General features: G+C 38.3%; 4 protein-coding genes across 5 annotated transcripts; all 4 read left to right on the forward strand.

The window, feature by feature from the left end:
- The first annotated feature begins 2027 nt into the window (after nucleotides 1-2027).
- scinla (scinderin like a) lies at nucleotides 2028-13678 on the forward strand. Its single transcript, XM_082523234.1, has 17 exons — nucleotides 2028-2159; nucleotides 2992-3184; nucleotides 3285-3439; nucleotides 5792-5953; nucleotides 6069-6218; nucleotides 6333-6419; nucleotides 7492-7624; nucleotides 8528-8616; nucleotides 8724-8936; nucleotides 9014-9147; nucleotides 9953-10043; nucleotides 10627-10797; nucleotides 10894-11068; nucleotides 11148-11263; nucleotides 11404-11481; nucleotides 11576-11636; nucleotides 12200-13678. Exons 2-17 carry the CDS (start codon nucleotides 3007-3009, stop codon nucleotides 12343-12345), a joined length of 2139 nt encoding a protein of 712 aa, XP_082379360.1. The 5' UTR covers nucleotides 2028-2159; nucleotides 2992-3006; the 3' UTR covers nucleotides 12346-13678.
- A 106-nt stretch (nucleotides 13679-13784) lies between these two features.
- LOC309699953 (retinol dehydrogenase 8) lies at nucleotides 13785-16426 on the forward strand. The gene is made up of 6 exons (XM_082523235.1): nucleotides 13785-14075; nucleotides 14840-15001; nucleotides 15100-15279; nucleotides 15357-15450; nucleotides 15823-16006; nucleotides 16091-16426. Exons 1-6 carry the CDS (start codon nucleotides 13979-13981, stop codon nucleotides 16319-16321), a joined length of 948 nt encoding a protein of 315 aa, XP_082379361.1. The 5' UTR covers nucleotides 13785-13978; the 3' UTR covers nucleotides 16322-16426.
- Nucleotides 16427-18035: 1609 nt separating this feature from the next.
- Nucleotides 18036-21341, forward strand: dr1 (down-regulator of transcription 1). Its single transcript, XM_082523238.1, has 3 exons — nucleotides 18036-18978; nucleotides 19103-19266; nucleotides 20147-21341. The coding sequence occupies exons 1-3, from the start codon at nucleotides 18759-18761 to the stop codon at nucleotides 20291-20293; spliced, it is 531 nt and encodes a 176-aa protein (XP_082379364.1). The 5' UTR covers nucleotides 18036-18758; the 3' UTR covers nucleotides 20294-21341.
- Nucleotides 21342-21424: 83 nt separating this feature from the next.
- LOC309699954 (protein wntless homolog) lies at nucleotides 21425-25907 on the forward strand. Of its 2 annotated transcripts, none has more exons than XM_082523237.1 (12): nucleotides 21425-21649; nucleotides 22236-22499; nucleotides 22598-22722; nucleotides 22814-22969; nucleotides 23082-23218; nucleotides 23803-23971; nucleotides 24058-24155; nucleotides 24231-24294; nucleotides 24389-24532; nucleotides 24660-24743; nucleotides 24878-25043; nucleotides 25152-25907. In XM_082523237.1, exons 1-12 carry the CDS (start codon nucleotides 21466-21468, stop codon nucleotides 25250-25252), a joined length of 1692 nt encoding a protein of 563 aa, XP_082379363.1. In that variant the 5' UTR covers nucleotides 21425-21465; the 3' UTR covers nucleotides 25253-25907. The 2 variants fall into 2 exon arrangements, with proteins under 2 accessions (XP_082379363.1, XP_082379362.1); XM_082523236.1 differs by having other exon boundaries at nucleotides 24231-24283; nucleotides 24411-24532.
- The last annotated feature ends 1010 nt before the right edge of the window (nucleotides 25908-26917 follow it).

Raw genomic sequence — 26917 nt, forward strand, 5'->3', positions numbered from 1 at the left:
TGAGGCTTTGTTATAGAAAAATATATTGCTTTAAAGAGCTATTCTGGGAAAACACACACTGGCTTTTTCCCAAGAATCAGATAAAAAGAGTGACTACCTACAACTATAGCAAAGAGTAAACAGCTGCTGTGGTTAAGTACAATGGTTCATCCATTACCTGTTTCCTTTGCCTTCAGGCTGCATTCAAAACTAATCTAACTGGATGTTTAGGAGTGTCAAGTTAACATGTTATAAAAGACTGTTTAAAACACTGAAATGCTGGTATTGTATCAATATTGCATATACGGTATAAAAACATTGTAAGAATTTATATTATTTATCTTTTTGCCTGGTTCTGTACAGCCATGGTGAAAGATTCTCTGGACCAGTCTACTACTGGGCTAACACTGAGAGACAGATATTCATGCTCACATGCACACCTACGCCCAATTTAAAATCACCAGTTAACTTAACATGCATGTGTTTGGAGTGTGGGAGGAAGCTCAAGTGCTAGAGGGAACTCACACAGACAGGCCACAACAGGCTAGAGAATTCAACCCTAGTAGAAACTTTCCGACTTGTAAACAGAAACACTACAGACTTGTATTTTATTTATTTATGTATTTTTTTTACTTTGGTTTAAAACAATTAGTTTAACAATATCTAAAAAAATCAGCTCTATCTACCTGTAGATTAAAGTTAGTGATAAACACTCAGGTATACTAATCAGTTCTACTAATACCACGGACCTCTCTTTGATGGCTGTGAAGGATTTTCTATATGAATGAGTGCTGAACAATTCTGAGACAAACCTACAGTCAGTTTTTACTCACTGATTCATGTAGCCACATGCATACCAGGGAGAAGCTCTGCTATGTAACTGTGTATGCTTCAGTGCATTATTTCAGTAAAATGCTGCTGGGAACTAGTTAACAATTATAGAACATGGAATGCAAGGATGTTTTAGCCCCACTCAAGTTAAAACAAGTAGGATGCAATCGGCAGCCTTTGTGCTCAGTCACTATGAAAGGATTGTGTATGCTTTTACTTGTGGAGGCATGGCGGTATGTCCCAGACACCGACTGTGTGTGTTTTGTGTACACTGTTAAATGGGGCAGAATGTGCTGATGCAGCTCTGGCAGTGGGAGTGATGGAGCCAGCCCTAACCTGAGGGGACTGGCGGAGCTCAGAGGAGAGATTTGTGCCTTTGCTTTCTGTCAAGCTGCCACATGGGAGTCCGAGTGGTCGCTAACTTAAGCTGCTGACAGACAAGTGACACACGATCACACCCCAAACTCAAATGCATCCCCAACCAACTATGTGATTGCTACATCAACTCAGTTTTTTTCAATCACTGGTCATACAATCCATTTGCTTCCAGAAGAAGGACAGCTGTTCTTGCCATTACAGGTCCAAGTAGGATTTCGGAAGGAGATGATTCAGCATCCTGTTTTTGATCCTTTTGAGACGTTATTGTATTTATTGTATTGTATTATATTTTTCTGGACCACTTTGTTGGAATTTGAAACGTTTTTGTAATATGAGATAAGGATTTAATTGTCACTCTAAATATTTCTTCAGTATGACTTTATGAATTTCTCAATGAAAAAGAAAATGTTGGCTTAAATAAAAGTTAAAAGTTTTTCCACACCTAATGCACACACTTTATGGATAAATGCATGGATTTCATCAAAGGTGGCTCCAGTCAAACCACCCTCTTCCATAAAACTAAATGTCACTCATTCAAGTGTTGCATTAAAAGTAAATAAACAGGGCTATAATCAGACACTTTACACTTTACAAACTATATAGTATTCAGCATCTAAAGCTGTAAGATACATAAATAATACATAGATAATAACATAAAAATGAAATTCGGCAGAATTTGGTAGAAATCCACCGCTCCAATTTAATCGAAATAGGGAAGGGGGAATACGGAACTGACCTGCATACTGGGCTTTCAAGACGAAAAAAAAAAGCATTCCAAACAACTAAACCAACTCAAGGGCGTTGTTTTCCATCACCCGCTGTTCTGGGATGGGCGAACTGACACGCCTCTCTCAACGCGGATGTTTGTCCAGCCTATATAGCAGAGGACAGCTCAGGAAACCAGGGCGGAGAACTGGAAGAGCAGCAGCGCATCTTCTTAACACCGAACATCTGTCTACGGTCTATACCAGGTAATATAAAGTTTTCTTATGTGCTGCAGAACGAATGCTAATAACTCGCTGGCAGTTAGCCTTTCACACAGCATTTATAAAGCGATGCTTACAATGCTGAAGTATGCTACTCTAGAAAAGCTCTTCCTCATTTTGCATTAAGGAAGTCAAACTAAAAACTATTTTCAGTGTCTGTAACTAGTTACGTTGAGGATAAAGAGAGAATGCGTGAATAAACGTGCTTATCTTCTTACTGGTTAAGCTTTTAATATAAATTTCGTCGATAAACTGTTGTTTATTGCATTTTTCCTTGTGTCCATATTTTACATGGTTGGGTAGAAAACTGCACAAGGCAGTAGTACCGTATTATACAGGCAGAAGATAACCTACAAATGCCTGCTTTTGTGGTTGCTTGTTGGGAGCGGCTCTTCGTTCCCCCACAACATAGTTTGCCACTGAGAGCAGACACACCTTGTGATATGCGTACCGACCGCAAGCACCTGCGTTACAGGTTAAATAACAGATACTGCAGAAAAGGTCTTGAAAATTGCATTCTTAACAAACATGGATTCAATGAAAAGTAACTGAAATAGTAATATAAAATGTTGTGATGTGAACTACAGATGGCTTTAAAAGAAAGTGGGGATCAGCAGCTTTCAGTATGAAGGCAGATTTTATATCTATTTATATATAAAACTGGGGCTCCAACAATCGATTATTTTCATTGCTGAGTCTCTAAATTGTCAGAGAATGATGTGAAAATTGCTTCTTTTTGCCAACCAAAAGTCATATAATGGTAGCTGTTGGCCTTGCTGTGACCTGAAGATTTTAATGAAGACAAATCACCTTTCAGGTCCTCATCATCACGATGGCACACAAAGAGTTTGAGACTGCAGGGAAGAAGCCTGGCCTGCAGGTGTGGCGGGTGGAGAACATGGATCTGAAACCTGTTCCCCCTGCACTCTATGGAGACTTCTTCACCGGAGATGCTTACATCTTGCTTTACACCACCAAGGCTCCCTCATACAATGTTCATTCATGGATTGGTATTGGATTCTCTGCTGACAACCTAATAGCTAAATTCCCTCCCTGTCAATGTTCTGTTTTATTTTCCACACTGTTTATTTACCATCCTTTTTATCTTAGGCGATGAAGCTTCCCAGGATGAGAGTGGGGCAGCTGCCATTTTCATAACTCAGCTGGATGACCACCTGCAAGGAGCTGCAATCCAGTACAATGAATTTCAAAACCAAGAGTCAACCACCTTCCTGGGCTACTTCAAGTCTGGCATCAAATACAAGGTGAAATTTGCATGCGTACTTATGGTGGTATAAGTCATTTGAATTTGTTTGCCTCAGAAAGGTAAAAGTTGTGAGTCTAAGCTACCAAACCATGACTGTGACTTTGTGACAGTTTATTGGATGTCTGTCAACTCTGTAAATATACTGTTACAGCTTCAGGGAAGGAAACAGTTCTAAAAAGTCATAATTCACCACCCACGCGACTCCAAAATGAGCGACTAGTCTGACTGGGACCTTGCTCTTGTTTGTCATAGGAAAAGGAATGATCATTCTTCCTTGAATTTGTCCTTTAAACAGGGTTTTTTTTCCCCCTGTTAGACATGAGCAGGTCTTTTCAGGACAAGCAGAGGAGTATAGTCACTGTGTGCAGGATTCGAGGCATGTTATAACACCTTCTCTGTTTATCATGTGATACACACTGGCCCAAAAGAATTTTTCCCTTTCACAATTCCTGGAAAAGGAGAGGCAAAACATGGCGACATACAAGAGTCTGAAATCTTTCTTTATATTATGAGAATTTGAGTCTAAAAACATTTAGATAGTCAGGGAGACCTAAAATATTATGTTGAATATTATGGTGTCATGCTGTCCATTCTAAAGAACACATTCTATAAGCCTCAGGTTTGAGAAGTTTGGTGAACACCTGGGTTTCCTTGAAATGTAATATATGAGCATAAACCATTTAAATGATTAAGGCACCATCTTTTAATTCTGTATTTACTTCTTTTTTATGTGTTCACAGTTTTAACAGGGTCCTTAGACTCACTGATCAATCTCCAGCATTAGAACTGCCTTAGTAATTGCTACGACCTGCTACGACCTGAAGACAGCTGTTTGAGATAATGCTCGATGTTATCATGATTGCTTCATATCATTCGTGCATATTTGTCAGCCACATGTTTATGCAGCTAAACCCCTATCTACCATAGCCAAAGCTGTCACGAGAAGTAATACTGGGTTTAGAACTATTTTTAAGAAATTATTACTTTATTGCATATTGATGATCATCCTGTATAAGTATGATAACTAGAGGACCAGAACTAAATGGATGGTGGAATTCAATAAAGAACATTCCCTGCATTTTTACACCACTTGTTCATTCAAAGAGGGGAAATCCTGGTTACTAACTAGTTTTCCTGCCTCTTAGCACTGGGTTATGAAACTGTGTTAAGAACTAAAGGACTAGTATATAAAATAAAAACAGAGAGCGAAAAAAGGTCCAACTATTGTGCTACTTAAACTATTGAGATATGAATAAAAACAGTGCTTATTGGAATGAAAATGGCACGGAAACTTGTGTTTTCAATCATCATGACAATTCAAAGCACCTGCATTTGCTTCACTTTTCAGAATCAAAGACTACATATTTTTTTATGTTTAGCATACTGTGTATTTATGTGCTGGACTGTTTCTAGGAACTGACTTCCTAGAAACAAAGCTAGTTGTCTGTCAGGTTTGCCATACCTGCTCTTGCCTTTTATTTATGTATTTTTCCAGTCAGCGGTAGGATTTGCTGACATTTTGTGCACAGTGTAAACAAACGAGTAGGCGTGATCTTTAGAGATTATGTTGACTTTAAAGAAGTGAATTCTTGCAACTAGAGCAAGTACAGACATAACAGCGGTGTCAGCTTTCTAAAACGTTCATATAAAAAGCACTCCGAAAGCACAGACCTCCTCTATAAGCAGCTCACTGTGCTGTATTTTGTATATCAGTTAAGGGTACCTTGATTACTAAAAGATTATACAGGAGTGGGTAATGGATAAAAGCTATTGATTTGTAAATAAGTGGACATGAATAACTTTAGCTTATTATATTATATTATACTACAGTCTATTTCTAACTAACTAGGCAGGTCATCTTCTTTCTACTGACAGTACTTTCTTTAAAGATATAACATGCTTTTCAGTCAACTTGAAAGAAAGGCAGATCTAAAATTTAAAAGTGAGGACACAGGTCAAAGAAGACATGCTACTTGGATGGAAACTATAATGTGATATTTAGATCCCAGTATACCAGTGTCATTTACTTTTGCCAGTACAAATATAGTAGAATTTTAAGTACTGTTTTAAAGATAAAATACATTTTTATTAAAGTTTGACCTTGAAGAACAGGTCAGAGGTCCAGGAAGGGGAAAAATGTCAGTAAGAAATAGATTTAAAAAGCTGTATTTAGCATTAGTATCACTTTGGCTTCCTATCAATCTATTGGCCTTGCAGGAGAGGTCAGGGGTCAGATGTGACACAATATTTTAAATCTTTATATGGTACTTTATACGGTACGCTGCCAAAAACATAACTTATGCGCTTAGATCACTTACACAGAGCATAACTCAGATTTTTTTTAACACAGAAAGGTGGAGTTGCCTCAGGCTTTAAACATGTGGTAACCAATGATGTAGATGTCAAACGCCTGCTGCACTTGAAAGGTCGTCGACCAGTCAGAGCAACTGAGGAGGATCTGTCCTGGCAAAGCTTTAACAAAGGAGACTCCTTCATCATTGATCTGGGAAAGGTGATCTACAATTTAAAATGTTTTACAGAGATCGTACAGAGTTTAGATGTTGCATTTTGTCATCTCAACCTTATTTACTTCTTCTTTTCTTTGCATCTTCTCTGTGAATTAATAGAACATTTACTGCTGGTTTGGCAGTGAAGCAAATCACTTTGAGAAGCTCAAAACCACTCAGATGGCCCGAGATATTCGTGATAATGAGCGAAATGGCCGCGGTGAAGTCCATACAATTGATGAAGGTAAAGAGCCAGAAGCTGTGACAAAGGTAAGTTTTAGTGACTTCCTCCTTGTTTAGAATCATTGTGACTGTAACAAATAAGTTATTTGTCTCATTTGGTGGCTAGAGAGGATGTTAAGTACAATGTTGTATTCATTATAGGTACTTGGACCCAAGCCTGATCTCGCACCAGGAGGCAGTGATACAGATGTTGAAAAGACAAACAGGAACAAGGCGTCACTTTATCTGGTAAATACACACATACAGAGAAGCCCAAAAAGTCAAGGAGCAGCAGTGAAAAAATTTCTACTTGTATTACTTTTTAGTCTAGTAAAAGGCATTTCTATTGCAAAATTTCATGTTGGCTGAACAGCTTAAATCAGAAGTTCTATTTCTAAAAAAAATGTCCACGAATTTGATTTGCTCCAGTTTTGCAGCCCTCAAGCTCCATGGACGCTATAAATCTTTGTAACACCTGATTATTCATGTTATCCTGCCATTGTGTTTTAAAGAGCCTCGGGGGTTTCTCAGTCTTCATGTGCCCAAAATACATCCAGTGGAGTTGAGATCAGGTGATTGAGGAAGAAATGCTCTTAAAGATCTCAGCCCATCTTAAATGTTTAGCACAGTATAGGTTAATAAATGATGGTGGGTTTCTTATTACCCCTGATGCTATCCATCCATGCACTGAGATCTCCCCTGCACAGCCTTCTGCTGGCAAGACTTTTGCTGATTGCATTCTCTCTTACCTGTAGTCTGCGCGATTGTGGTTGATGCTACAATTTCCACAGATTCTTCATATTGTCATGGAAAAGCCCATTAAAACTGAAGCCCTCATTCAAGTGCAGAGTTGATGCTGAGTTTGATTTCACTGTGCTGAAAAGAGGTGCAGTGGCTGCAAGGTGATTTCCCTCAACACGCCTCTAATGAATCAATTAAAACGTTTCATCTGTTCTTTGTAATACAGTTTTATCTGAATGCTGCTTCAGTGGAAATCCTACCTGCGTTGTGTATTGCTTTGTACACAAGGCAGTCAAGCATAGTTAATGCCACTATACCATGTGCTTCAGATGAATCTGATCTAGCTAACAATAGAGGAAAAACTTAAATGTTTGATTTTCTTCATTCCTTCCTGTGTGGATTGTGTATAGGCTTCTGTAATTTAACACTATGGGATCATTTCAAGGTTTAGATGAAAATATGAGAGATTATTTAAGACTCTGTCAGACTTTCAACCGTGGCGTATGGTCCCTTGACATGATCCTTGTAAATAAGAAATTCAGATGACAAATACAGATGCTCTGATCTCTCTGCTGTCTAGATTTCTGATGCTGCTGGTGCCATGAAGACATCTTTGGTGGCTGATAAAAACCCATTCAAACAAGATATGCTCAACCAGAATGATTGCTACATCTTGGACAATGGATTGAATAATAATATATTTGTCTGGAAAGGTATTAAGCTTTTACATCTGTTTATTTCTACAACTTCTCATCTACTATATTAATCAAGTCTCTGCTCATTTGAGTAAGTTGTTACTAACTCTCTTTAGCGTTAAACTCTTTGTTTAACGCTAGAACCTAGAAGAATTTTAAACCCCAAGTACTGTCAGTGGGTGTCAGTTTGACCCCATCCTGCAACAGCAATATTGGGAAAGAAAATTTTCCCTTTTTTTGAAGATTAGTTGTCATCAAATTAGAAATATAATTAATATAAATTTTTACATGCAGATCAGTATGGATTGTACAGATAAAATGTGTATTTGAATAAACTAATAAACAAAAAGGTGCAACAAATAATTATAGAATAAGACTGTTATTAGGAAACGCTAAAACTGAATTTGAGCTCACTGTGAAACAGATCAAACAACTCATTGGTGATATTTCATGACTGACCTCATAGTTGTCTACAAAAAACATAAATTTTGAATATATTAATTACTATAAACGGATAACACTCAAAGTTGTCATATTGCAATAATGACTTTTAAATGAACAGGGAGCACCCAGATTTGAACTGGGGACCTGTTGATCTGCAGTCAAACGCTCTACCACTGAGCTATACCCCCTCTGTCACTGAGCAGCTTTCATATGGAAATATGTGGTTCTAGGTATATGTGGTCATAAAGCTTTTTCCTACAGACCCCCAAATTTCCTGTTTGATAAACAAGCCTTTTATAGGAAAAAAAAAATCATGAAATATGTAATGATGTGGATTTATTTTAACAGAGTTACACAATTTTTAAAAGAATCATAATGAACCATTTGATGGTTTCTACTGTTAAACATACATGAGTCATTGACTTTGATTTGACCAGTTTAACCTCTCTGATCTCTGTACCAAACTTTAATCTGCAGGACAGAAAGCAAGCAAAGAGGAGCGCAAAGCAGCGAAGGCTGCTGCTGACAAGTTTATCGCAGACAAAAATTACTCCAGTAAAACTCAGGTAATGTTAGCATGTAGTGATCATCTGCTGCCAGAACTTCATCCTTCTGCTGTCTCATTGTGTTTATGACTTAACGTGTTTTTCGTTGTTTATTATGTCATGTGCAGGTCCTGATAGTGCCAGCAGGGAGTGAGCCCACCATGTTTAAGCAGTTCTTCTTCAAATGGTTTGAAGGGAATATCACAGGCCCAGGGCAGACCCACACAGTTGGTCGTATTGCCAAGGTGGAGCAGATTCCCTTCGATCCATCCAATCTCCACAACAACCCCGCCATGGCTGCCCAGTATGGCGTGGTTGATGATGGCTCTGGGAAAGTTCAGGTACAGTAACCAGCTTGACAGTGTTTTATTTATTTTAAAAATTAATAAGTAAATGCAACATTGGTGGATGTCTGCAGATTTGGCGTGTGGAAGGAGGCGATAAGGTAGAAGTGGACAAATCCACCTATGGACAGTTCTTTGGAGGTGACTGTTACTTGGTGCTGTACTCTTACAACAGTGGAAGCAGAGAGAAGCACATCATTTACACCTGGTGCGTAAAACATGCTCAATGTGGCAGAATTGTTCTTTTAAGGGGTACAAGGCAAAGATTCCTGCCTTGGTACTCACTTTCTCTGTTTAGGTGAATGAAAAATGTAAGCATGATATGAACTTGTGACACAACACACACAGAAGTAAAGCCACTGAGTTGTAGAGCATACTGGTCTTTGTAACAAGATTTTTATTCATGAAGGGTTTGGGTTTGATATAGAGAAATTTTGCTTTATCTTCAAGCACTCTTTAATATGATGCAGAATTTGTAGATGAACCAATAAATGAAAGTGATCAAAGCTGGTGGGATTGTTCAGTTGCAGGCATGTTAGGCAGGGTTTATACACATTGACCCATTAATGATTCTAAAATCCTGGAAGGAGACACAATCCCCTTTGAGGTTGCTATGCCGACCCCTTCTGAATCAGCCTAAAGCAGTTTTAATGTTTCTAGAATTAAATGAGTGCCAATATTAATATAATCTGAGAGTGGAATGCAAATGTAACAAATTTCATCACATCCATTCTGTCTGTCTGATATGATGATGCCACAGAATGAAAACAGTTACCAGTTATAGTACTGCTGAAATCTCATGACATTGTGATTAAAAAAAAACCCAACAACATTAATGATTTCTTAAACTTGTGGTAAAATAATAAAATATAATTGTGGGTAGTCAGTTTATGTATTTAGTGTTTTTGTAAGCTGTGTGAGGGTGCTGAGAGAATCAAGAGTTTTTGAAACATTACTTTTATGCCTTAATTGTGAATATCATATTTAATTGTGCTTAATTTTGCTTGCTGTAGGCAAGGGCAGAAATGCACTCAGGATGAACTGACTGCTTCGGCCTTCCTCACCGTCAAGCTGGATGATTCCATGAATGGAGTAGCAACACAGGTAAGATTTTTCCAGATTTCAAGTAAGAGTTAAAATGTTAAGAAATAAAAGTACCTGGCAACAGTTAGTGAAAGGAATGATGCAACTCTCAGGTCCATCTTTTATATTATGAACAAGAAGCAATAAAATACACAACACACTTGCAAAATCATTCACATTAACAGACTTTTTTTCCATTTTCAACCAACAAATCATTAAGTTGACCTTGAAGACTTTGGTGGATTTAAACCAGATTTTAATGGAGTGTTAACATGACCCCACTCAACACACCTACAAAATGTTATCAGAATTCATTCAAAAATGTTTGAGCTATTGTATTGTGTTTACAAACTGACACGATGACATGCATGCAGACACTACCAAAAACATGACCTCCTTGGCATCTTGCAGCTGTTAGCTTAGTATACAAACTGGAGAAGAAGAGGTAGGCTGATGTTTTTAACCTTCATACAGAGGAACTGCTGTCCCCTGTTTTCAGTCTTTACCCTGAGCTCCTATTAACCAGCTCCCAGCTGTACTTAGAGGTAAGTCTGGGATCAGTCTCCTCATCAATTTTAATGACTGTGTGGCTGTATCTCCGCAGGTTCGGGTCACTCAAGGTAAAGAACCCCCCCATCTTGTGAGCTTGTTTAAGGACAAGCCCATGGTCATCCATCAGGGTGGGACATCCCGCAAGTGTGGCGAGACTAAGCCAAGCAGCACACGGCTCTTTCATATCCGCAAGAGCGGCAACAATACCACACGAGCTGTTGAGGTCAGCCTCATTTATTACACCGAATGTTAATAAACTGGTTCTTTATAATGAACAGATGCCACCACTCCTCCCTATCTTTCTGTCACACCCACACAGGTGGAGCCCACTGCATCCTCTCTGAACACCAATGATGTGTTTGTGCTGAAGACTCCTGATTGCCTTTTCCTGTGGAAGGGAAAGGGTGCAAGTTCAGATGAGATGGCTGCAGCTAACTATGTTGCCAGCCTCCTTGGAGGAACTGCTACTGGGGTGGAGGAGACACAGGAGCCAGGTAAAGAGCTTTGATTTCCACAAAGTAGTATTTGTGAGATGTCCCCAGTAGAAAACGGTCCTTTTCTCCTTGTTTCCAGCTGTTTTCTGGGCTGCTCTGGGTGGTAAGAAAGAATACCAGACGTCCAAGGCCCTTCGGGGAGTGGTCCGACAACCACGACTGTTTGGATGTTCAAACAAAACTGGCAGGCTAACAGTGAGTATTCAAGTGTTCATCAATCAGATTTTTTAAATGTAAGTAGTTATATTTATATAAACAGTTATATTGTTTTCTTACCAACTAGTTTAACAATTTTTAAATGGCCACTTTGTAATTGTGTGCTGATCAATTTTCAGGTTGAGGAAGTTCCCGGGGACTTCTCACAGATCGATCTGGCAACTGATGATGTCATGATTCTGGACACATGGGATCAGGTATAAAAGCACTTTTGATGAAAGACTCGAGTTGTAGCTAGTTGATGTTTTCCTCCTTTTGATCCTTGAGCTCTTTGATTACTGTTCCCATCAGATCTTTGTTTGGATTGGAAACGAAGCAAATGAAACGGAGAAACTTGAATCACCTAAGATGGGTAAGAGAAAACTATTAGACATGAGAAGGAATTACAGAAATACAGCAATGGGGTCAATTCAGGGAGAATAAAAACATATATAGAGGGAATCATTTTCCCAGAAAATAAGGCATGAATTATAGATATTAATTCTGATAGCAAATATATTTTATTTGAGATAACTATTGTAAATTTATGAGTAAGGAAATGACCAAATTTACCTAAAAACAATTTCTTTAGATTAATATTTGAGATTATTAATTTACAAATTTATTTTCTCAAAAATTTGACTATAAGCTCAGAAATTTAAGACTGTTTTTTCTCATATTATGTTGTTTGTAAATTTGTTGATTTACTCTCAGAGAATAAAATATTTTTGCTGGACATTTAAGATTTTAATCTTGCAAATTTATGACTGAATAATTTTAAAGAATATTAAATAATATTATTTTACATTCATTTCTAAATTTACCACTCTTCCTATAATTTTAGCTCCAATTTGAATGTGGTTATAGTGAATGGCCCTTTAAGCCTACTGTACAGAAGAGACCTCAGTTTACAAATACATCCTGCTTTCCTTTCAGCCAAACAATATGTGGATTCAGACCCCTCTGGCCGCCGTGGTACCCCCATCACCATCCTTAAGCAGGGGGAAGAGATCCCGTCCTTCACCGGATGGTTCCAAGCTTGGGACCCAAAGATGTGGTCCCAAAATCTTTATGCCCAGTAGAATTAAATTGGAATAAACGCATATTTTAAGCATCTCTGAAAAATCTGGATAGTTTTGATGTTTGCCATTTTTTGTTGACCTTGAAGCATAAATTGGCACCTAAGATGGAACTTCTCTGCAGGTGAAGTGCAGATGCAAATATGTGCTTGAAGCTGTGGTGCAGGTTAAAACGTAACCCATCCGATTTCCAACCCATTTTTTCAGAGTAAAAAAAAAAAATATATATATATAGTCAAGCTACTATTTAAGAAAAGAAAAGTACATTGGCTTTTACACAAAATAACATTACAATGTTCATAAATGTTATAGAAGAGAAGTAATAATTAATTTAAGGCAATATCTACATAAGTGCATTCAGGCTCTTTTCAGCAGCTGTCAGTGCTGTGTTCCAGCAACATGTGTAACCCAAAGAAAATGTATCATCTTAAAGTTTTTCTAATAAATGAAGGCTGTTTGAGGCTATAGGAGAAAATGACCAGATAACTGAAATTTTCATACAACAGCTTTAGGTATTCTCATGACAAACCAACAAAATTTGGCTCTTGGAGATATCATTTAATGAATCTGTCATTTAAGGACCTGTGAGGTGTCTGCTTTGGAACCAAAAGGTTTCTGATTTAGCTGTCCTACTCAGTTGTGCTCTCTAGTTTTCAGTCAGAGCCACTTATTCCTGTTTTGTAAAAGCAGTACACGTTTTTTTTTTTTTGTTTTCTTGAGACTATAACCAAACTCACTGACTCAGTTTCACAAACTTTAGATGTGCTGAGATGATTGTAATTGAATGATTAATGAATTTAATGGGATAGACTTGCTTTAGGTGACTCAGCGTGCTATTACAACAGATGAATGGCAGTTGGTGAAAACGGGCCTGTGTGTGTGTCAGCATAGATATAAAAAAAACCAATGTTCATGTTAAATATTAATAGCATTTCTCATCAACTTGACTTTAATTTTCAAAAATTATTTTTTATCTCAAAACTTTGAGCAGTAGGGTACATATTTAAAAAACTGAATTTAATAATTCACAGCCCACAGTAAAAAAAAAAAAAATAATACAATGTTGAGAAAGTTTTATTTGCTACAGCAATGAATGTTTTTTTTTCATCTACTTTACATCTACTTTAAAAAAAAAAACCCAACCCACTACATTGTCTAGATTAAGTGTGGTCTTACAATTTACTCAAAATTATTTTGAAAACTGTGTTTTAAATAGATTCTTTTAAAAACCACAAATTAACTTCTCCATATTTTTACAAAGAACTTACCTTTTGCTGTCTTTGTTGCAAAACAATTTGTGGGAAATTCCAAATTTAAATAAAATATTTCACCATTGTCTGATTGTATTTTATTTTATTTAAATAAGATGATGCACTTTGCTTATAGGTCTGATATTTTCTTCATATTACAACTGGATTTATCATTAGCCTAAATCCTCACCATGTAACAGCACCATGTGAATGCCACGAATGATACTAATCTTCAGACCATGTGCACACAGCTTTTTGCTGAGTTGTAAACCTCTGATTAAGGAAGGGGCTTTAAAAGTGCCCGCATGTGGTCTGTTGCCTCTCCTCTTTTGTTCCCGTTTTATTCTCTACTGCTGGAGCTGCAAGAAAAGCACTAACCAGGCACGATGAACCAGAAGGTGGTACTCATCACCGGCTGCTCCTCTGGGATTGGCCTCGCATTGGCTGTCCATATTGCAAAAGATGAGAAGAAGAGGTTCATGGGTAACTTTTTAACAGACTTTTTCTAAGATAGCTGGGGTTGTTGACTACATTTCAAAACTCTGTGTCAGGTGTGGAGGGATCAAAGAAAAATATAATGTATTTAAATTGTGATTGAAAATGCTTCAAATGAGAGAAATTAGAGGAACTATGTGAAAAAAACTAGCACATAATGGTGTAAAAATGTGTTTTCCTTTTGAATTTTTTGGAAGTGTGTAGGATGTTTTAAAATATTACCATCTCACATGTACTTGAACTTTCCTTGAACGTTACATGGCTGCTGTGTCTGGCTCAATAATTTCTACTATTAATACTTTGCAGACTATTCATTAAAGTTAACTGTGCAAATGTGATACCAGTTTGAAACCATTCACTAGAAGGATATTAACTTGATAAAATTCACATTATTTACATTATCAATATGTGATGGGTTTCTTCTACAAACAAAATATTGACAAGTTCTTTTTTTTTTTTAACTCTGGTTCCAGAAACAATCCATACAGCTCACCATCAACAGTTTTTATCTTAAACATGTTTTATGGAAGAAATGGTCCTCCTGGTCTGTTGATTACCCTGAGTAACTAGTAACCATGTCGTACTGATGTAACAGGCAACACCTGAAAGTTGAAATCTGAGAAAAATCCACATTTGCTGCTCCTGGTGGAGATAATTTTTGTGATAGTTTCTCAAATGTAATGTAAAATTTTAATTTCAGTTCTAAATTTAATAAAAATACAACAGCTTCAGATGAGTTTTTGTTGTTGTAGTCTATGCCACCATGAGAAATCTGAGTAAGGCTGAGCCTCTGGTTGAGGCAGCAGGTCGGACCCTGGGCCGGACCTTGGAGATCAAGCAGCTGGACGTATGTGACGAGGCTTCCATCAAAGCCTGCGTGGACAGTCTGCCTGAGCGCAGGGTAGACATTCTCAGTAAGCTCCTACCATTTGCTTTGAAACAGTATTAATTTGGCTTTTCGACCGTCTGTGGAAATTTAAATGATATGTGTCTGTGTGACCTTATTTCACAGTAAGTAATGCTGGGATGGGTCTGATTGGACCCATTGAGTGTCAGTCTATTGAAGAGATGAAAAGTGTCATGGACACCAACTTCTTTGGACTTGTGCGATTAATGAAGGAAATCCTGCCCGACATGAAGAGAAGGAAAAAAGGTCATATTGTGGTCATTAGCAGCGTCATGGGGATTCAGGGTAAGAGCTGCTTCACCTGCTGATCATGAGAACATTTTTTTAAGACAGTTGCTTCACAACTTCTTTCCCTGTTTCAGGGATTTTATTCAACGATATCTACGCAGCATCTAAGTTTGCACTGGAAGGCTTTTGTGAAAGCCTAGCGATACAAGCCCTGAGGTTTGGTCTAAAGTAAGATGCTAGGTCTATAATTTTTTATTCCTGTTCATCTTTTACTAGCATGTTTGTGAGAGAAAAAAAGTGCAACCAAAATGTAACTACCTGAAAACTAGCCCTTGCATCTGGTATATTTGTGAAGTCATATTGAACAACAACACCTAGCACTTTCTGCACCATTAGGAGGAAAATATTTGAACCACAGCACACTGTGATGTTTAGGCATGTTCTAACACAGTATCAAATGATGACTGAATATTAATGTGGTTTCTAAAGTTTCCTGTATAATGAAAGTAATATTTAATTACCTTTCACAGTTGTGCACTGAATTTCAGTTTCCTATTTCAAGAGATTTTTTGATGTTCTTCTCTTCTGTTTCTTCCTCAGCATCAGCCTGATAGAGCCAGGTCCAGTGATAACCGAGTTTGAGCGTAAGGTTTATGACGAGGGCCTAAAGATTGATCTCAGCAAAGCAGACAAAGTGACTGCTGACATGTTCACAAATGTCTACTTAAAGAACTACAAACAGATCTTTGAAACCCTCGGACAGACTCCTGAGGACGTGGCAGAGGTATCATTTGGCAAATACTTCACCTTTAACCTTTAATGCACTACAAGAGCAATAAACTATATTATGAATGATCTTTCTTCATAGCACACCCTCAAGATCCTCATCATGGACAATCCCCCTTTCCGGCACCAGACAAACACTCTCTATACCCCTATGACCACACTCAAGTACGCTGACCCAAATGGTGACCTCCCGATTGAAACGTTTTACAAAATGGTGTTTGAACACGACAAGGTCTTCACGGCCAGCCTGAACTTCATCAAGCTTTTGCAGTGGAGAAGCCGAAAGAGTTTTAAGTTAGAGAAGAGCAACTGAATCATGTCATATCTTTGTTATTTTTGTGACATGGGCATATTTGGCTGTTATTGTCTAGCAGTGTTACCTCCCTGAAATAAATAAAGCTATGAAATGCCATGACAATGCAGTCTCTTTTCATACGTGGCAGTAAGCTCTTGCAGGTTTAAACCACACCCTGGTGCATTCAAGTGGCATTACTGTCTTAAGTTGACAAGCCCTTGAGCCTTGTGTAATATGGGAAACAAGCAAAGCTATGCGAACAGCAAGATTAAATCAAAGTAAATCAGGTAGTTCAGAGTTATAACGACTAATTTATGAACTTTTTGTCTTTTTAAAAGCATTGTTTTGTTAATGGGTTCTGTTACAGTGTCAGAAGATTATGTATATCTTACATAATCTTGTGTGTGACTAATAAAGGTTATTTTATCTTATCTTAATCTGCTGGATTACATAACATAATTACTCATGGCTTAATCTGGAATATAGCTGCTGAATTCTGAGCCTCGCGCCACATGGACTTTAATGTGAGAAAACTTTTATTTATTTATTTTTTGTAGGATATTGACAGGCTTTGGTTAGAAAATTGATCATGTTAGAATATAAAAAGAAAATAATAAAGTAAAAGCTGGTATTCTCTTGATGGACACTAGATGGCAGTAAACAATTATTAGGAAATTCAAACATCTGTGAAACCAGTCTGGATGCTGCTGAACACTGATAAGTCCAAAAATAAAATAGATAATTATTGCAGAAATAGGGCCATAAATGACTGCGGCTCAAATTTGTTTCAGCAAGATCTGTGCTTGTGCTGAAAAATATACATGAAAAAGCATTAGTAGACACGTTATCAGACGTACCCTTCCGGGGAGGAGATAACAGGGTTAAAAGAGATGCTCTTGATAATTATGTTTACCACACGAGGGTAACATACAGTACTGTACAAAGATACTGGTTCACTACACGAACCAGTGTTGTGTAAACACATAACAGACAGCTTAGCAAAGAACCCATTCTAAACGATGTCTTTAGGCACTTTGTTACTAGCAGCCTGTCACCAAAGCACATAATTTGTGTTGTTGCACCAACAATATAAATCCCACTGAACTATTAGGCGAAAACCTGGCATATTGCACTGTGTGCTTTTTTTGTTGTTGTTGAGAAAACTGGACAAGTGGAGGACAAAAGAAGAAGTGGAAGGTCTGAAAAACTATGTACAGCAAATGAAAAGTCTTTGGAAATCATGTCCTTAATACAAAAAACCCTAGCAAAGACTATCAGTTGATCCACGAACAGAAACTTCATTAGAAGAGGTTTCACTGGAATTATGGACACAGGGAGAAATTGCTGAACTGGACTGAAGATCAATGGAAACAGGTATTATGGAATGGTGAATATGAAAAATAAACAAAAAAGTGAAATTCGGGAGATGGGTACAACAAGACCATCTGGAAAGCATCTGATTGGCAACAGCTTCATTTTTTTTTAAAGATAATGTAGTAAAAACATACCTGGATATAAAACTCACACAATCAGCTATGGATTGGCCTCATCTTTTATGTTTTGGATGTGAGGTGCATATGGGATTCGGTCCTCTGACTGTATACGAAATATTAGCTACCATCAAAATATATAGATAATGTAAAAAAGTACATATTCAGTTTATTTGTTTTGATCTCGATGTTTTTCCACCATCTGTATTAATTCTCCAAACATATCTTCTAAGGGCAGTAATGGACGACAAATACCACAAGGACACAGCAATGCGATTCAGACAGGCTTTAAACACCAAAGAAGAAGAACGGTATCCGGCTCTTTGTTTGACGTTGCATCCGGACTGAATTAAGCTAATGTTGCCCACATTTCAAACGTATAAACGAATCGATACCATGTTTCTGCTTATCTAAAATGTCCAAATCATCTCTCGATGCAGGGTAGAACAACAGGCAGTGTTGTGGCACGTGTGTCCCGTTTCTGTGTCTATGCAGCTAACTGTTTAGCCATGCGGGAGGCACTTCATTGTTAGCCTAGCGGTAGCCATGCTCTCCGCTTTCACTTGTCTTTTGCGTTGCGGCGGCTTTCTGGCGACAGGGACCACAGCTACTAGCTAGCCTGGCTGCTAGCTAGCTAAGCACTTTCCACACAGTATTGACGTTTTGTCTTCTTTTATGGTGTATGTGCTTTAGCGTTTTCTAACGGTTTCTTTTCTACCACGTTCCGCACAAAGGCTCCACTCTGCGGAAATTGTTTCAACTATTAGCTACTAGCTAAGCTAGCCGGCTAACTTGGAGGAACGTCACTCTCCCATATGACATTTAACTCTGCGTTGACGTTGTCTTGACCTGACCGTTATATTTTAATTCTGCCGACCCGAGAAGGCCTCGTAACAGTTTCCTTCCGTCGAGTATCGGAGTTTCTCTTTCTTTTTTCCCTGGTTTCTGTCCCGTCGACTGCCACGATGGCTTCTTCCTCTGGAAATGACGACGACCTCACCATCCCGAGAGCAGCTATCAACAAAATGATTAAAGAAACTCTCCCCAATGTACGGGTGGCCAACGATGCCAGGGAGCTTGTTGTTAACTGCTGCACAGAGTTCATCCACCTCATATCCTCAGAAGCCAATGATATATGCAACAAGTCGGAGAAGAAAACCATTTCCCCAGAGCATGTCATCAACGGTGAGTCCAGCTTTGTTTTCCCTATACCCTGAAAGGTGTGTGTATGTGTGTGCAGCACCATGTAATGAGCCTTAAACCACAGAGAGTGATTGAAACACTTTCGCCTCTTGCTTTCGCACCGCAGCGCTCGAGAGCCTCGGTTTCGCATCGTACATCACGGAGGTGAAAGACGTCCTGCAGGAGTGTAAAACTGTTGCTCTGAAGAGGAGGAAGGCCAGCTCGAGACTGGAGAACCTGGGCATCCCTGAAGAAGAGCTCCTCAGACAACAACAGGAATTGTTTGCAAAGGTATGATTTTGAGAGAGGAGACACAAGAAACAGTACAAATCCACATAATTCAGCTCAGGGAACTGACTTCCACACCAGGTCATTTAGTCTAACTCTGAGGGGCATTTAAAAATCAGGTTTAAAAACAGCAAAGACATAATAAAATGATAAAAAGCAGCTGTTAGAAAATGTCCAGGTGCTTCCAACAGCCACTGAACTGAGCATAGCTGTTTTTGAAGTTCTGACTAGAGGAAATCATTCTGTGCTGCTTTCAGAGTCCGCGAAAACAGTGGAATTGAAAATGTGAATTTATTGCTGCCACACTGTGTTCTAAAAAATAATTAAACAAACCAGCACAACTATGATTGCTCAGAAATGTTATGATAAACAAAATTATTGGACCAGAACTTCACATTATGTAGAGATCTGAGTCTTTCTGAAGTAGGTCTTTTGTGATTGGTCTTTTGTTTTGGGCTAAGTTCCTTAGGAAATGAGTAAACCTTTAGGGAGAAATACAACAAAGCCATGTCCGATTTAAATCATCTGTGTGCTGAGTGGCTGTTACACATAACCACTTGAGGCACATTATTTGCACTATACTGTTCAGTAATGCATGACAGATCCATTTAGTTAACTTTCAGCAGTACTTTGCTAATTATTAACTCAATCCCTTTCTAGAAACAAGTATAAGCAAGTATAATTCAGCGATAGTAATATGTTGCAGAAACTTTATTTTCATTTTTTTCAATGTTCAGTGCTATAGTGACATATAAAACGAATGTGTCTTAAAATATTCAAGTTCTAATTAGACATCAGATATCACCACCATGAGCTTCTCTAATTGCCTGATATAATCCTCATTCACCTTCGCCTGTTTCATGCCTCTCATGTGTTTGTGAAGGCGCGACAGCAGCAGGCAGAACTCGCTCAGCAGGAATGGTTGCAGATGCAGCAGGCCGCCCAGCAGGCACAGATGGCGGCAGCATCTGCCACTGCTGCCCAACAGGCCGGTTCCTCTCAGGATGAAGACGAAGAGGATGACATATGATCCCAGGATACCGTTCAGCTTGTCCGAATCCCTTCCTGGGACAGTGTTGGCGGGCAAACCTCCCAGTGCTGTTGTTGACAGAGACTTGAGATGTGTTTGACCGCTGGTGCACATCAGTGACACAAGGAAAATGCACATTTGGTATCGACAGTGGAGATGGAGTTGGAGGGGGATGTCAACATGATGATACCAGAACCTGAAATTTGTTTGGTTTGAAAAGCTGTTAATAAAATTTGGATTATCCCCCCGCCCCCCCTTTTTAAGTTACTTCCGTTTAATTATGTCTTGATGTTATGTTGTGAGTAATTTGTAGATTTCTGGATGTACTGTGGATGCACTGAAGGCACATTTCACTGAAGTTTGGTAATGGTGCAGCAGGTGTTTGCTCTTTCAGGTACTGCACCAACTAGCTTGTTTATGTCAACCATAGTGCTAGATAACAATCAGTGGTGTAGGCGAATCGCTCCTGACGACTCCAGAGCATCTAATTCCTCTTCTCTTGTCTTTGCCATTTTGTCAAAAAGGGTTTTCTTTACCCCTCTGTGGAGTTATTTGTTCGACAGTGGAAGAGTTGAGGGGGCGTCAATATTGAAATTGTACTATTAGATAATGGAAAAATACATTTTTGTTTTAGCTTATTCAGAAACATTATGTTGTTTCCTTTCTACCTTGAACTACACACAGTATTGGTTCTTAGCTGCACCTTTGAAAAACTGAATATTTTTGTCTGATAGAACCAAAGATAGACTAACAGCCCAGAGTTCGTGTTTTGTTTTCTTTTTAAGGTGTAGGTGCTACTGTGATTCTCATTGCTGGCTCCAGATCAGTGTGAATAATGTTAAATATTATTAACCTATAACTTTGTAAGACGCTTTGATATCGAGGCCAGATTTGTTATTTCCCTTTTCCTTGGGTGCAGTATCAAACATTTGCATTGTGACTGTGGTCAATCCTCAGTGTAAAGATAAGTAACCTAGTTGTGATACACATTCACTTGCCTATACTACAAAGTTGTATTCTTTAAGCAATAAAGGAATCATGTTTTATAGACCAGTGTTCTCTGATCTTTTTAATGCCTAATGATTCCACCTCCTGTCCCTTCTGCACATGCTCTGTTTGAGCCTAATGTCTGGCGTATCCCATATGAGAGTCAGATGTGTGTGAGCAGGTAGATGAGCTTCAGTGGAGCACTTGGCTTGTCTGGACAACACTTTCTTTTTATATTTTTTTACCCAAAATATTTTTTACAAATGGCAGGAGCGATCATAGAGAAGATGAGCACTAAAAAGTTGGTTTTATTTGTTTTCTTCATTTTATTATTCCAAATATTTTCCATCTTGGTTGGAGCATTGATATGTAAGTAGATGATTTTTTTAAAACATATTTTTACATTTGTTTGCAAATAATAATGTTTTCTAATAATTATTTGGAGTAATTTATCTTATTCAATCTTTGTTATGTGCATTTAGATGTTACTGCACTGCAGATTCTACTCAGCCAGCCAATGAAAGCTGGCGACATTCCTTTAATGTTCTCAATTATTTCCTCACTGTTTTCTATTTTCTATGTATTCTAAAAACTAAACATTTATTTAATTTAAATTCTTGATTGCAAGCAGTTTAGCTTGTTTCTACACCTGGGTGAGCAGTTTTGCATCTTTTATCTTGTAGAGTTTCCATATTTAATTATATTTATAGTTTTTGCATGGGGTTTCTTTGCACCTACTGTATATTTTTTTTATTGTTTGTGTGCTTTTGAGCTACTCAGCTTGATTGTAAATGCAGGATAGCCCTCAATGATTTCAATTTTAGGAAAATGAAGTCTAATTAACATAATTTTTTGTGTTGGAAGCGCTCTGAAAAACAAATTTTCCCAATGCTCTTAATGATTAAGCTTTAGTCTGTCTTTTTTCATAATATATATCTGATTTCCTTTATGATAGCTCCCAGTCCTACCACTGCAATCAGCTACTTGGCCACCAAATGCATCAATTTCCACAGGACACATGCTTGGCTCATGCCATGGGGCTCAAATCGATGCCAGCAGGTCCACAGTTTTGACGACCCTCTGGCAAAAACGCTCGATGCCAACGACATTGTTTTTGCTGTGCATGTACCCCTACCCAACACTGAAATGAGTCCGTGGTTTCAATACATGCTGGCTGTTCTGCAGTTTGACATTGCATTCAAAATGATAAATCAGATTGGTAAGACGTGTGTCTTGTCTTTGTCAGAAATGTAAATAGCGTAGTTTCCTAGTTAAAGTGGGTTTCTAATAAAATGAGCAATTTTCCTGCCTGTGTAGAAGATGATGTGGTCATCACTATCGATGCCCGTCTGGCGTACAGGGATGACATGACGTCTGAGTGGACCACAAAATTTCACTCGGTGGAGCAAAGGCCACTCAGATGCACATTTGCAGTATCCAAGGTAAACCTGCATGACTTCATGTTATACACAGAAATGAGAAATAGTTACACTTTTCTCTGCTTAGTGAGGAAAAACCCAGTGTTTTTTTCAGACGTATGAAAACGAAGGGCGCTTTTATCACTGTGACCCAATACCATTCATGGAGCTGGGAAGTGTAGCCCACAAATATTTTTTAATGAACCTGCGTTTGCCAGTGAATGACACAATGAACGTTGGCATCGGGGAAATAAAGGACATCCATGTAGTGGTGAGTATAATTTCTACATGTTAACTTCTGTTATACGGCATGTTGTGTTTGAATTAATCTCCAAAGCTAAAAATTTGGCACTCTGACATCTGATGTCCCTCCTCTTCCTCAGGGCATCCACCAGAATGGAGGCTTCACCAAAGTGTGGATCAGCATGAAGACTGTGTTCAGTCCCTGGATATCAGTGGCTACAGTTTGGTACTGGTACAGGATTCGGCTCTTGGCGAGACCTCCGGTCCTTTTGGAAAAGTATGTTTTGGCTAGCCTGCATGTGGAAAGAGAGATTAAGAGTGACATTTTAACATTTAAGTATATTTATGAATTTTATGTCAGAATACTGAGTTGAATTTTAATAATTTCTCAAATGATAAAAAACAATGTAATAATAATAATAATAATATTACTACTGCTGCTCCTACTACCACTAATAAGAATAAGAATATTTAATTTTGAGCACTTTAGGTTGCGATTGCTGCCTCTGCGGACTGATTTTATTGAGATTTTATTGCAGACTGAAACAAAATCATCTTATTTAAAAGGTAGAGTGAAGTTATACAATACAGCTACTTGTAAGGAGCTCCTGGCTCTTTTATACTCAATGAGAACTTAAAACTGCAAGTAAACCTTCTGGCATACTTTTAAGAGCTTGTTTTTCAGAAGTCCAACATACTTTTGTGTAGCATTTCCAAGCAGAGGAAATGAAAAGTGTTTGATCTAAGTGCATGATTGCCTAGAGCTAGGTCATTTCTCCATTTGCAATAGAGCAGAAGGAGTTATTTGTCTGTTAGAGTGGATGTAAGTGTTTCTTTCACTGATGTATTCGTCCTGCTCAGGGTGATTTTTGCTCTGGGCCTCTCAATGGCCTTCCTGGACATGCCGGTGGAGTGGCTGTCCATGGGCTTTGAGTGGACATGGATGCTGCTGTTTGAAGATGCCCAGCAGTGCGCCTTATACTCTGTACTCTTCTGTTTCTGGATCATCTTCTGTGGTGAACACCTCATGGTTAGCAGGTCTTTCTTTGCTGCTTGCACATTTCTCTGCACCTTCCTGCCAGTTGTTACTTATTCTTTCATTCATTAAATCACCAGGACCAACGTCAGAGGAATCTCCTCTCAGCTTATTGGTGGCAAGTTGGGCTTGTGGTGTTTGGATCTTCTGTTCTTCTCATATTTGACCTGAGTGAAAGGTAAATGTTTTTCATTTTTTGTGTTATTGGTGTGGATTTAATAAAAAAAGTAAGTTGTTTTCTCTCTTACCGAAGGGGGGTTCGTTTGAGCAATCCATTCTACAGTGTGTGGGCGTCAGAATCCAGGAGTAAGTTTGCAGTATCCTTCAAATATCTATTCTTTATTATAAAAAGTAATTCAGCAGTCAGGCTACCATTAACATCCAAGATTTTTTTCTTATCTGAAACCACATATTACCTTCATTATTGTGGCAGGGATTTCTGTTTGCCTTTATTTCTTCTCCCTGTGTCGCATGGTGCACTGCGTGTTCAGAACCATTAGTGGGAAATTGCAACAGCTTCCTACAATGCCAGAGACTCGGAGACTGCGCTATAAGGTTTAATTTTATATCAAAATCACATAAGAAAAAGTAGTGAATTTGACAAAAAGAAAAAGCTTTTCATTCACTAGATTATGCAGAAATTCTACTTACTTTACTGACTGTAGGTGTGCTTTCCCCCCAGGGTATTATTTTCAGGTTTAAATTTTTAATGCTGGCAACACTCACATGTGCTGCTCTCACCATCATCTTCTTCATCTTAAATCAAGTAAGTTTTAGCCTTCTAAGGAGCAGCAGTTTTAATTGCAGTTTGTTCTTCTTTAAAATATGTTTATGATTTGTTATTTGGACATGTTTGGGTTTCTTAAAAATTATTTCAAATATTCTTATTTTTTCAAATAGGTCAGCGAAGGTCATTGGCACTGGGGAGACTACACTCTCCAGGTCCACAGTGCTTTTCTTACAGGAATCTATGGCATGTGGAACCTGTACGTTTTTACCATTATCTTCCTCTATGCCCCCTCACACAAGCACAACAGGAAGAAGTTAGGAGACACTCAACACACAGGTGCGTAACAGTTCTGTTGTTTGGTCAGAATCCAGTTTAGCGAACCGATGGCGAGAGATATTTGCTTTGTAAATATGCTGGAGGTGTTTATCTGAGATTATGTTGCAGATATGACGGACAAGCCCGAGAGCCAAGAGACACAGCTGACCTGTGGAGAGCAGGGGCCGACAGAGGTCTACAGGATCACTGGGAAGGTGGCTGAGGAATAGCTGCTGGGCTCGTTTCAGGATATTTGTGGTGTGTTATCTTTTAATTTGATGTTACTTGCCAGAGTCTTCTACACTATTGAATGTACAAGTGAGCCATTGTACAATACTGTAACCTTTAACAAGTGAACAGACTGGGGAAACAAAAGCTACAGGAAGCTACAGTATAAGGAAAAGTGAGGAAAGCTTGAATATTCAAAGTTAGATTCACTGGAAGGTCAGACCTTAGAGGCCTCCAAAAGCTGCTTATTTTAAACTTTGTGACCGTGGGAAAAATAATTAAAGCATGCTATAAATTGAAGTTCTTATTGTTATCTAACAGACATCTTCTACGTGGTATGACAGGAAATTTGTTAACTTGTGACTCCCCTTATGTGACTATGTTGTTACAACCTCCTATAATGTAGATTTGTTTCCTTAAACTTGTAATGAAAAGAAAAAGTGGCCAATCTTTTCACTCTTTGTATCTTTGCAAAATGCCAAAATAAATCTAAATCCTTTGTTAAATACTTGGTTTAATACTATATATATACAGTGTATGGCTCAACAAAGTGCATGGACAGTTAAACATTTCTTCACAATTTTTCAGGTTTTGTGCACATTCAGTCTAAAACACAGATACAAAATACAACTTTAATTTTTTTAATGTAAATAGTGAAAAAGCATTGTGTGAAAGTATTATATATATGCTTTCTACTAATAAAACAGTGCTCAAATTGCTTATTTCAACTTACTTTGCTACTGAATGTTTCTGGCGTTTATTACTTTATGCAAGAATGAGCTTTCATGACATGCAGCGTAAGGTTGTAACAAACAAATAAATTAAATCATACATCTAGACCAGGGATCTCAAATATGTGGCCAAAGCGCCAGAACAGACCCATGTAGCCACCAGATGAAAAGTCTGAAAATTAGTCTGAAGTGTTCATTTTATAGACGTCTAAGATATTTCCCATGGCCTGCCAGAGATAAACCAAAAAATAAATAAAAAATTAGGTGTTTTTTTCCAGCAAATATTTGATTATATCACTGAAAATTTCCTGCTTGTGTTTCAGTACATCCACTGTTCTGGTTGTTTTTATTTATGGAGCAAAGTCCGGGTAAAAGACTGCTAGTACTGTATCTGTAACTTTAGACATTTATTTCCTTGATTGTGGTTAAAACCCGAGGAGTCCAGCTAACAGCTCTCTTTATCTACAATAACAGCATTTCTTTAATGCGAAAAAAACCAAAAAACCCTGAAGCCTTTTGTTGGAATGGCATGTAATTTTCTTCATCATCTCAGACTGTTCATCTGCAAGATGCTTTATGGAATGTAAATGTTTTCAGAATGTGCTAAAACCTATACTAGAAGAAATGGGAAGAATTTTAAAAATGTTTATTTGGTTTATTCATTTTTAGATTATTATGCAGTTGCTTTATTGGTCAAGTCAGTAGATGAAGCTCTGAGAAGTCCATGAAATAAATTTGACACCACTTGTGTCCTTGGGCAAGACACTTCACCCGTTGCCTACTGGTGGTGGTCAGAGGGCCCGGTGGCGCCAGTGTCCGGCAGCCTCGCCTCTGTCAGTGCGCCCCAGGGTGGCTGTGGCTACAATGTAGCTTGCCATCACCAGTGTGTGAATGTGTGTGTGAATGGGTGGATGACTGGATATGTAAAGCGCTTTG

Source organism: Aulonocara stuartgranti (assembly GCF_965226115.1).
Source record: "Aulonocara stuartgranti genome assembly, chromosome: 23".
NCBI lineage: Eukaryota > Metazoa > Chordata > Actinopteri > Cichliformes > Cichlidae > Aulonocara > Aulonocara stuartgranti.